The 12,182-nt window shown below is 41.4% G+C and overlaps 1 protein-coding gene across 3 annotated transcripts in view; it reads left to right on the top strand.

Annotated features, from left to right (window-relative positions):
* The first annotated feature begins 520 nt into the window (after positions 1 to 520).
* Positions 521 to 12,182, top strand: part of MICU3 (mitochondrial calcium uptake family member 3) — a 57,750-nt gene continuing 46,088 nt past the window's right edge. For all 3 annotated transcript variants that reach the window (XM_042807859.1, XM_042807857.1, XM_042807858.1), the window contains exon 1: positions 521 to 844. In XM_042807859.1, the coding sequence (XP_042663793.1) occupies positions 557 to 844 (288 nt within the window). In that variant the 5' untranslated portion in view covers positions 521 to 556. The remainder of the gene's footprint in view (positions 845 to 12,182) is intronic.

Genomic DNA, 12,182 nt, shown 5'->3' with positions numbered 1-12,182 from the left:
TACTTGTCACCTTTCAGTAAATTTTAAAATCAAAGACTTAATATGCCAAATGTTAGTATCACAGGCAACACTGTGTAGCTTCCTTTTATCTGAGACGATCTTCATCAACAACCTGATCTAGTGGAAGGTGCCCCTGCCCGTGGCAGAATCTTTAATGTCCCTTCCGACCCAAACCGTTCTCTTGATTCTATGGTTTTAGTTTCAGCTGTATCCTGGGCATGCACCAAGAGTTTTCAAGGCTTTGGAAGCAGGTTGGGCTAACCAGTAGGTTTAACAGGACGAAGGGAGTCGCAGCAATCTTCAGTCTCGTGAGGGTGGCTCGGACCACCCGATGCTCCGAGTAAAGCAGAACAACGGCGAACAACCTTCCCGCTTCAGCCGCCTCCGGCCTTGAGGGTCACGAGGCGCGCGGGGCGGCGGGCCGGGCCGGGCCGGGCCGCGGGGCGGGGACTGGCGGGGGCCTCCCGCTTCCCCCACCCCTTCCCCGCTTCTCGCGAGGCTTCTGCCGGCAGCGCGGGGGGCTCCGTCCGCCTGTCGCCGGGGCGGAGCGGCGGCCATGGCCGCCCTGCGCGCCCTGCTACGCTGGCGCCGCCGCTTGGGCCCCGCGCCCGGCGCGCAGCCGGCGCGGAGGCTGTGGGGCGGCGGCGGCGGGGCCGGGGCGGCGGGGCTGAGGCGGTGGCGGCGGGAGCTGTGCTGGGCGGCGGTGGGGGGGGCTCTCGCCGGCTACGCGGGGTACCGGCTGTCCGAGCGGCGGCGGGAGCCCTCCCGGGAGCCGGCGGCCGCCGAGCCGGGCGGGGCCCGGGCGCTGCTCCCCATCCCAGTGGCGGCCGCTGCCAAGGAGACGGTAGGTGTGTGGGCGCCGGCCCTTCCCGCCCTCACGGCCCGGCGGCCGCTCGCCTCCTCGCCGCGGCCTCGCTCGGCGGGGCGGCTCGGCGTGCCGGGGGCCCGACCGGGCGCTGCCGGCGGGGAAAGAAGGGTCGCTCCTCGCCCTTTCGCTGTGGAAACGTCTCAGCGAGGCGGCGGCGCTCCCGGGGCTGTGGCGCGGAGCCGGCCCCTGGCCGGGAGGCGGGGCGGGCGGCGCGGGCGGGTGCCCCGGGAGGCGAGGAGGGCAGAGGCCGGAGTTCCTCGCTCGGTCCCCGCCGGCGGAGGGGGACTGTCACCGGCGCGTCGCGGCGGGCGCCGGCCCGCCTCGGCTGCCCCCCAACATGCGAACCGCCTCCGTCCTGCTCCGCTCTCCGTCTCTGCGCCTGTCCCAGCCAAAACTTCCTTTGGTGGAAAATACCGTTTGACAAATGGGACCGCTGCTGACGGTGCACAACCTGCGTTCGTCCCCTTTATGTGTAGGACCGTTATCTTTCTCACGCACGTTTTTCTGAAGAGTGGAAGGTTTACGCGGAGCTTCGTGAGAGGTGGTAGTGTGGCACTTGGTGGGAATAGTTGCGTTTCAGATGGGCTAATTCAGCGCAAACATTGGTTGCCTAGCCGTGGGTAACAAAAAATAGTTGATGTGAACCTGGAAAATGAGGTTTCCTGTCACAGAGAGAAACTCCTGCTCCGTGCCATATGTAACATAGGGCGATGATAGTTTTTTTCCCTTAAAAAAGTAGATATTTTTACAGATGTCAAGAGCTGTGACTAGGCGGTCTGTCAGTATGGTACCTGTTAAGGCTGGAAATCAACGGTGCAAACGGCCTGCTTTCTGTAGCTTGAGTTTGTTACATGTTTGGGAAGAGATTCTGCGTGTTTGCACTGGAGGCCTTGAGCTTAAGTGTGAATGTTGTTTGCTCTTTTCCCCTGAGTTGTTAGTTGAAAAGCAGATTCTGTTGGCAGTATCCTTTGTGGAGGGAAGTTGAGATAGGTATTATTGATTTTCATGTGCATGTTGTCTTGAGTGTGTTACTGTGGCACAGAGGACCAAAGACAAACTCTTTCAACCTTTCATACTGTATTGATGTGCCAGGACTTTACAGTGTTGTACTTAGCTGGTCTTAATGCTGAGTCGTCTTTCAAGGGATATATGGCTGCTGCACCCTTGAAAAGTCAATAAATTTAGTATGATCTGTAATTACGAATTTTTACATACATCACTGTAAAAGCATTGAGATTGCAAAGTCAGAATTAAGGTTATATTAGAATCAATATAAAATAAAAATATGTATAAAATGTATATTCTACGTATACACAGACTATTTTCCGAAGACAAACACCATGCTCCTGTGTGGAAAAGGGCATTCATTAATTTGATTTTCCCATTTGCATAGCAGAACATTTGAAAGATTAACTTGAAGTATGTCCAGTCAGTTTGTGTGGCCAGACTAAATGTGCACACTGACATCTCGGAATACTAGCTTTATGTTGCAATTTTTTATTTTTGAAATTTTATCGTTGATTTCAAAGCATTCAGCATTCCTGAAAAAATATCCTTTCAACTGAAACCCCCTCAGAATTAGGATCGAGTAGCTGTGGAATTTTTGGTTGGAACTACTGGCTTCCTGGGCTATTTTTTATTGTTGACTAGTGTGCTGCAAAAGGGCTTGTATGGCAATGGGGAAAGACCATACTTTGATAGTGGATCTAGACGGTGAACTACCAAGAGTAGTTTGACCATGAGCTCCATCTACAATCTGTACTCCATTTATGACTGCCCTCTAGACCTGTGATGAGCACCAACTTCTTCATTACAAGTTTCTGAAACACCTCCACAGGTGTCTTTTAGGGGAAGAAAAGGATGCAAATACTGTGTTCAAATTGCATTGAATGGTATTCATGGTATTCTGCAATGATATCGCATTGTAGCATCCTTTATTAGAAGGCACAATTAATTTTGCCTGAGTAACAGTAACTTTTTTAGTTTCTAATTTTAAGTGCTGAGCTTACAATCTTAAGTGTTTAACAAACATAGTAACATTTGAAGTAGAAAATTCTGTCATGAAAAGTCATATAAGTGTCAGTGTTATTAGGATCAAGGTTGGAACTCTTGGATCTATTGCAGAGTGTGTTTAGGTAACGGCTGGGAATGATAACCTGCAGTTTCTGTATAGATGAGTTTGATGGAAATGTGATGCACATTTTGCTAGAAGGCTTTTATGATTCTATCACGAACTGACCAACAAAGAATGATGAGGCTCAAGTATCTTGGGATCCTCTCCAGCTGCTTTTGGAAGGTCAAGGAGCAGTCAAAGATGTTTCTCCTTTATTCCTGATGCATTAAGTCTGACACCGTTTGGGGGGCTTTCTAGGTTTGTCCTTCCCTCGCTTCCCTAATTTACTAGCTCCCCATTTCATTTCTGGTCCCAGTCTGCTTTTCATTCCACCAAGGCAAATCATCCAGCATCTTTTTTTTTTCTCCTTCCATCTAATCCAGACTCTTTTTCTTCATCCTAGTATTTCCATTTGCATGCTTCTTCCTTAATCTCCCCTCCTCCAGCAGGGTGCTTTTCCCATTTGCTATTTACTTGGATCATTGGAAGCAAGAAGCAGGTGGTGGTTTTGTTCTCAGTGTCCTGCTGTAGAGACTGGCAGCAGCTGGTAGAAGCAGTTACACCTAATGTTCCTTGCATCATTCCTGGGGCTCTGACCTGGAGTGACCATATAACAGGGTGAAATTTTGGGAGACCTAGCTAAGAAAATGAGTATTTTTGGGCGAGGGTTTGCATATGCTCATAACTTCTTAACAGAGCAACCACTTAAAAAAACAAACAAACAAAAAAAAAAAACCACAAAAAAACCAAACAAACAAACAAAAACCCCCAAAAAACCAACAACAACAACAAAAAAAAAACAAAAAACAAACAAACAAACAAAAAAAAAAACCAAACAGTCGCAACACTGAAGTGAACAGCCTTTGCAAAACCTGAAAACCTCTCCTTTAAAATGTGGAATTGCTAGAGATTCTTCAAAAACTTTAAAACATTCTAATGTGGACAAAACAAAATTACCTCCTCCCATAGTTTTTGATTCCATTCAAAAAATCCTGAAACATTGACAATAGATTATATCGTTTACAGTTAACATGTAGTTTGTAATTGAAAACAGTATCATAATGTAAAGTATTCAGGTATTCAAATCATTCAAGAGTATTCAAGACAGCTATGGCTGTCTCATCCATATTGTTAGAGTTTATGCCTGGCCAGCAGCCCCCACACAGCTGCTCACTCACCCCCCAGCAGTGGGATGGGGGAGAGAATTGGAAGGGTAAAAGTGAGAAAACTTGTGGGTCAAGGTAAAGACAGTTTAACAGGTAAAACAAAAGCCGCATGTGCAAGCAAAGCAAGATAAGGAATTCATTCACCACTTCCCACTGGCAGGCAGGTGCTCAGCCATTGCCAGGACAGCCGGGCTCCATCACACGTAACGGTGACTTTGGAAGACAAACAGCTTAACTCTGAATGTCCCCTCCTCCCCCTTCCTCCTTCTTCCCCAAAGCTCTTATTGCTGAGCACGATACCGTATGGTATGGGATATCCCTTTGGCCAGCTGGAGTCAGATGTCCCAGCTGTGTCTCCCCCCAACTTGTACACCCCCAGCTGACTTGCTGGTGGGACAGTGTGAGAAGCAGAGCAAACCTTGACACTGCCAGCACTGCTCAGGAACAGCTGAAACATCTCTGTGTCGTCAACACTGTTTTGATCACAAATCTAAAACTTAGCACCATGCCAGCTACTGTTAGCTATCCCAGCCAAAACCAGTACACATATCTGGCCTTGAATTCCCACATGTCTGTCATATTTCTTGAGGTGAATTTTTGTAAAAAGGTAGTAAGTGGAATGGCCATGTTACATCTAGGCAGCTCCAGCAGACAGCAGAATAGGTTTCTGATCCCCCTAACTACTAAAAAAGGGCGGTTAACCTAGTTTACATCTTGAGTTTCAAAGAACAACTTCCTTATTGCAGGTCACCTGCTTCCAGATAATGTTCATATGGCCTGTGAAAGTATCTGGAGAGTTGTGCTGGATCCGGTTAGTATCCCTACAGGTTACATTTCTTCAGATTCTATCACGGATTCCAAATAATGCTTGGTAGTAGTGATGGAATATTTAATATAAGCTTATCATATATACCTTGATAACTAGCTGCTTTGTCCTACTGCTATCATCTAGTATTTACTGATGCTCTAGTGTTTATGGAACCAGTACATTTTAAAAGGGCTTTTAGATTCCAGGACTAATGCTGATGATTGCGCAGATGTTGATGGGACACTTTCTCGTTCTTGGTCAGTTCAGAAATGAGGTACGTCATTTCAGGGTAACTGAAAAAAGCTGTGTATGAGTCTCCTAGAGAAACAGAGTGCCAGAATGGTTTGCAGATCTTTCTCCTTGTTCTGTGAAACTCTTGCAGTATGAAACCTGATGAGCTACAGATTTATGAATTTATGTACAAATGAGTTAAGAAGATGCTGTTTGCTAGAAGTCAAACAAGCTATGATATGTGTCACCAGCATGGGGACAGTGGTGTGGCAAACTTTGAACAGGCAAATCTCATGTGGTCAGTACAAAAAAAGTACTTGCTTGACCAAACATATCATTGGAGGTGTTCTGGTAGAGAATAAGATTTGTTACAGAAGCAGCATGAAGCTAAGCTCCCTACCAGATTCCCTTTTCCCAGATGCTTTCTGAGAATAATTCCAGTCCTGATGACCAGGGGTTTATAGTGATTACCTGGAGCGAAATCTTGGATGCTATAATAAAGCAACAGTTTTAATTCCAGGGTTGCTGCCACATAACATTTCAGAACCAAAGTAAAATGCACTAAGAGCTGCTGGTTTTGTGTCTGAAGGTTTTGGTGAGGACTGGGAGAGCCCTACTAACAGACAGCTCCTTTAGAATCTATGAGATGCTTAAGCAGAGCAGGGAACTCTTTGAAAGAACTGTTACTTTGATAGAGATTCTCTGTACTGACAACTGAGAACAGTATTGACCCAGGAAGAGCCCTGATCCAGCATACTGCTTTTGAAGTATTTACTTTGTCAGAACAGCTGTATATCATGTTTTTTTTCAGAGAAATATAACAATTCTAGAAAAACATAATCCAGTGTCAGAATTCATAAGAGGAATTAATATTTGTTTTCTAGTTCCTTGCTTCAATGTTCCTTACTTTCAAAACTCCAGTGTAATTTGTAAAGCTTATTAAAATGGTCTTGGAAATACCAGTGATGCCTCTTTGCACTCCAAAGAGATCTTTTCTGTAATCATGTTGTCATTGTCTAAAGGTAGTGAACTCCAGGTCTCTATTTATCTTCACAAAATATTCTCTGAGAATCACTTCCTTCAGAGGTGATTTAGGAATTAAAAGAGAGGCAGGAAGAGGCAGACACAGAATATGTCCTTTATCCCATTTCTTGAAGGCACACTCTTTTCCAGGAGAAGGAAGCTGCAGGCTTTGGATGTTTCCAGAGTTTTTTTCTCCTAGTACCTCAACAGTACTGTCAAACTCTCTCTTTGTGAGAATACTCCAAGGGTCAAGTTTATATGTAGTAGCACATTTCTAAGTGGATTACATCATGTATTTCCATTTCTGTGAAATGAAGAACAAGACTTTAACTCCAAAAAGTAGGGCAAACTCCCCTAGGGAGGAGACTCTCCTGCCTGCTCGGAGAGGATGCCATTCTAAGAGATGCATAAAGCATGGTTTTACAATAACCACGTGTACCTAACCTTTTTCATAAGCGTTGTGCATTTCATAGGTCGATTGCCACATGTAGGAAGATGATTTTGCTCTTTGGCTGATGACACCTGAAGCTCCTCACTGTCATCATCCTGAGAAGGATACTGCTTGCCAGGCAGCTGTAGTGAGAGCCATGCTGGAGGAAAAGGAAGGTTTACCTTTCAGCATTAATTCCGTGTTCCTCAAGATGTTAAAAAAGGATGATATGTGTTTGAGACAGACAGATCCAGATAATAGTATGTTTTAGTCTTGCATGCGGTAAAGCATTTGAATGTGTATAGCTGGATATATGCACTGACTAAATCTTCTTGAAGAACTGCTAGAGATTAAGTAACTTCCATGTGGAGCTCATGTAAGGACTGTTAGGAAATATTTTAGTGTAATACTTTGGAGGATTTCTGGAATACCCATGCTTATAGATAAATAAGATAAATATTGTTACCCCAAGGATTTCCTGTAACACAATTGTATTTGAACAGGGCCCTTTTTACAGCATTTGAAACACATTCTAGCTTCCTATGCTTGTAAATATTTTAATATAATAATGTCCTTATCTCAGTGAAAAGGGATCAACAAACAGAATTGTCGGCTGTACTACATCTAAGTAGTCTGCTAGAAATGTAACTTCAGCAAGCATCAAAACAGCTTTGTCTACTTTGGGATTTTCCCACACTGGGAACTTGACGTTTAACCTTTTGGCCACCCAGCATGAAAACAAAATTGTGCTACTTTTATCTACATGGGAGCATATTAAATAAGCCTGAAGTCAAATATAAACTAAGGAAGTAGGGAACAGCATTGCTTTGAAAACCTTTTTATTTTAATAATTTGCACAGATTCTCATTGATGGAAGACAGATTACTTTGCAAGCAAAAATTCAAAGAAACTCACTCACTTGAAATAAATTAGATAAAGATTAAACTACTGTAACAGAATGTATTTTGGACTGCAAGCAAAAGGTACTTTTAGTCGTAAATGTTGGCTGCTTTAGCTAAAATAGTCTCACCTTTATCTCAGTTGGAAAAAGCAAGAGAACACTGATTTGACTTGGAACACAGCAGAGTTGTGGTTTTTTATGTGATATTGCTAGAGCTTTTTATCTCATGCATACACACATGGTATGTATATTTTTACCTCTGTTTTGTAACATTTAGCATTATTTGTAGATATTATTAGAATCTGGGAGTTGGAGTATTGTTCTGGGTTTTGATAGTGGATTATTGCAGATTACTTCTGCAGAGCTTTATGAGCTTGTAGGCATCAGTTTTTCTAATTTTCAAGTGAAAACTCTTGTATCTGTCATTTAAGCTTGTCTCTATTGGAGAACTAGATCTCTTGCCATAGAATAAAACTTCTGAATTACTAACTTAATGTAATACTAGACTAACACTTGGCTGGGAACATTTGTGTTTTTAGTAGAAAGGGTAATGATGCAATGTTTTATCTTCTGCACTTCTACTGAACCCGAGTCATATTATTCCCATTTATTGATATTTTCAGATAGTTTGAGGTCGTAACTACTGCAATATTTTAGTCACTTCAGTGTCACTCAGTGAGCTTTTGTCTCTTGTTAGGCCATGTTACAGCAGTGTAGACTTACTGAATGGATTTCAATGGAAGGCCATACAGGTTAATTCATGTTATACCGAATTCAGCCAGATCATATCTCTGAGGTAAGAGAGCCAATAAAACAAACATGGGATCAGAAATTGAGATTATCCCATGCTTCAAGGAAGTTTAAGTAGTATGTGGAAAACTTTGGTGAGAGTACCAAACTTTCATGGCATTTTACTTGTCTCCATCAATAGACACAGTGCATGAAAGATGAACCCTAAATGGGAATGAGTTTTGGACAAGTAATGTTGCTTGATGGAAAGCCTAGATTTTCTTCACTCAAGCTTTTGCCACAAATAGAAGAGAAAATACAGAGCAGTATCGCTCTAAAAGAGGTTCTGCAAGGAATGCAAGGAACACTTAACCTAAATGGTGAGTGTCCATAACAGAGCTCTTCATCTAAAGGACTACTACTACTACACTGAGACATGTGGTGGTGGTGTTGTAGGGTTAGATGGCCTTCTCTAAATACAGTAGTTCTTGAAAATAGTTTTTTAGGAATTTTATTGAGTCCTCAAAATATGTTAGTGAGAGAATATTATCACCATATTTTCATTTGCATAATAAATTTGAAACTTTCGAGGCCTTTTCCAGATATTTTAGTCTGGTTTTAATACGTTTGTAGCTTAGATTTACAATGGAAGCATACGTAATTGAGGAGTAATACTCTCAGTTCAGAGAAGTGCCCTGCCAATTTACTATTTGGTCTTCAATTTAATTTTTACTTACCTTGTTTTGATAAGCTGATGTTTAAAGGGGGTTTCTTATGGGTAATGTTTCCTTGTGCTTCGTTTGCCTGGTAGTGGTTTGCATGTAAGTGCTGAATCCATCTAACCCATTTTAGAAAGTGCTTTGAAATGTCTCTTCTTTGTGAGAATTAGGTATGTGTATATACATTTCTGTGTTAGGGATCAGCAAGAAAATAGGCCAAGATAATTTTTTTACCTTCAACTGATTTAAACTGAGTTTAGAGGAGCCACGCAGTTGCTGTTCTTGGTTTTGCAGAATGCAGATGGAAACCATGACCGATTGTAGTGGCACTGCAAAAGGGTTCTGTGTTCCCTCTGCAGTCCTTCTGCAAGGGTGTGGTGCAGGACAGGGGGTGGCAGGTGGAATATGGAGCAACAAGGTACCAGAGTTTGAGGGAAGAAGGGCAGAAGGATGATAACCATGAGGTGTTTGGTTACAACTATTAATGCTTAGATTTTTTTGAGAATAGGGAAAAGATAATATGTTGTTCATGAGGCTGATGAGCTTCAGTCTTGCCTCTTTTTATTTACCTCGTGAGTTGTGAAGTTGGAAGGATGGAAATTCTGACTACCAGCTAGATCCTTGGTTTCAGCTGTGGGGCATTTTTTTCTCCTAAGAGTTCTAATAACAAAGTAGGTTGGTGTAGGAAGGTAAACCAGAGCTAACCTACTGTGCCTAAAATTAAGATAATACTGATATTGAGAGATTTGTGACATTCTGCTTGAATGAAATGGCTGTGTCCAGTTTTTAAAAAGCAGAGAATCATAACATGATACCAGATCATAGTAATTAGTAGGCAGGATTGCCAAGAGGATTAGTAAACAGAAGCATAAAAAAATCTTCCCTCTTTCATTTGTCAGAGATGTACTTTCATGAAAGTTTTTGAAGATTGTTGATAATTACAGAGAGATTTAGTCTGGATAAGCTCTTGAAACTTCAAATAGAAATTGGAATCTTACTGAATTCTGTTCACTCCTTCACCAACAGTACCTTCCCTGAGGTATTCAACATCTGCTTTCTATCTTGTTTATGTGGCCACTGGATTTGATACTAATGCTGCTACAATAAGATTGCCTAACCTGGGCATAAATATGAAATATATCAACTGAGAGTAATTGGTGTCACTGAGATTCTCATACGTGCCTCACTGGATTATGATCTGCTAATGTTTGTGAAAACAGGAGACATCATCATTGCGTGTTGAGATGAATTTCTTAAATGAGTGACTGAAGAGGTGGGAATTGAGGTCATTGGTTAGAATGGATTGGCTTTTAATTAGCATATTGATTAGTTCCTAATAATTACAGCTTTTATGCAAGAGACTTAACGTTGCTGTATGTTACATGAATTGATAAGCAGTAATAGAAGAAGGAAATCTCTGAACAACAAATTTAGACAAAAAATAGTATTATTCCCAAAGTTGGTTTTGTTTGTCAGTTTGTGAAGATGTGTGCCTGGAGTCTTCTGCAGCCAAACTTTGCTTTTATTGGGATAGTTAGTGTATGGACTGGTGATTTATACATGTTAAACCCTGTGTACATTTGTTTGAATTCATGTTGAATCGATAGCAGAAACAAATTGTTTTGATTCTTTCAGATAAAACCACAAAGTTCAAAATAAAGTGATATTTTTATTCCTTAGAAAAAAAATAAGCTTGAAGTTTTCCCCTCCCTTTAACTTGAAATAGGTGGAGCTTGTTGCTGGAACAGGTGATATTTCCTTTTCTATAAGCTACAAGTTCTTGTGGCCTAGGTTTTTGTTCTTTTGGGTTAGATCCAAGCATTTTTCAGGCTAAAATATAACACCACCAAAACAAAAGTTCTCAGTCAGACAAGCTCCCTTATCCAGTTTGACTCTTGAAAATATGAACATGAAGTGCCAGAGCAAGGGCACACAGGGTATTGAGTTTTTAGGGAGGTACTGGTCTTTTGTGGCAAGCTGTATTAGTATCAGGTTACAATGACTTTGAGCCAGGGCATGAAATATTGGCATTGCTATATAGTCAGAGGGAAACTGTAGATTGGCTAAAATGAGGCAGAAATTAAGGTTTTGCAGACCAGAGTACTCACATGAGTTAAGTTTAAGCGTGTCTTGAAAATTCCTTGTTTGCAGTATGCTACTTTATACTTACAGTAGCATAGAGTACTTAAGGTAATGTTGTACTATGTGTCTGAGAATTTAGCAAATGCTTTTCTAAGTGTCTCAAGCAAAATATTAATCAGTAGTATCTGAGTGTGAATTTCTTGAGAGCAAAGAATCTGAACATGCTGTCCAAATACTGAGTGATCAAAACTAGGAGGATATTTCTTGAGTGATCCATTATCTACAGAGTCTCTTGATTATGTATGATTATGACTGATTACAATTGATTATGCATACTGTATGCGTATTATGACTGCAAATCAGATTCTTTACTGAAAATTGACTTTGTAGAAATATCGCTTTATTACTAATACTTACAACCTGCATGTATTCAAAAGCATGTTTTTTAATAGTGATAAAATAACATGTATCATAAATAAGATACATTATTAAACTTCAAATACAGGGATAATCAATTATATTACTACAAGTTCTGCGAAAACAATTGAGTCATGTAAATCCCACATGAAGGCATAGCTTGAATGCCACTTTACTGCTGAAGGATCAGGAAGATCAAAATATTCAAATAGTAAAATAGGATAGAAATGGTTTGGCTTGCATGTGAGTATGTCAGAAGATAATTTAGCTTTTTTTCTGTCATTCTAAGGTGAGTTTGTAGGTCTGGGTGTCAGGTTTATTTTTTTTTTCCTCCCTATATTTAATTTGATAATCATTTGAAAATTATAAAAAAACACAGAGACCAGGTTTAAAGCTGATTCTTGGGCAGAAGAGCAGAATATTTGTATGTAGAGCAGTCTAATGAAAATTAAATTAAAATATAATAATTTCTGTTACTCTTACTTTCTATGACAGTTTTTTCCATTGAAGTGAAACGTTTTCACACACACAATAGAAGCAGTAATTTCAAAAAGGCTAGAGACTGTCCAGTAAGAGAACTACATGGTCAATAGTCTTTTTTCCTTCTAGAAGGCTGGTTAAAATGTCCTAAAGTATCGAAATACTAAGACTCCCATATGCTAAGTCAAGAGATTGTAAGTCTTCTGTTACACTGT

This window comes from Tyto alba, unplaced genomic scaffold (assembly GCF_018691265.1).
Source record: "Tyto alba isolate M040663 unplaced genomic scaffold, T.alba_DEE_v4.0 Super-Scaffold_6, whole genome shotgun sequence".
NCBI lineage: Eukaryota > Metazoa > Chordata > Aves > Strigiformes > Tytonidae > Tyto > Tyto alba.
Note: the sequence above shows the minus strand (reverse complement) of the source record. Positions and strands in the feature narration are given on the sequence as shown.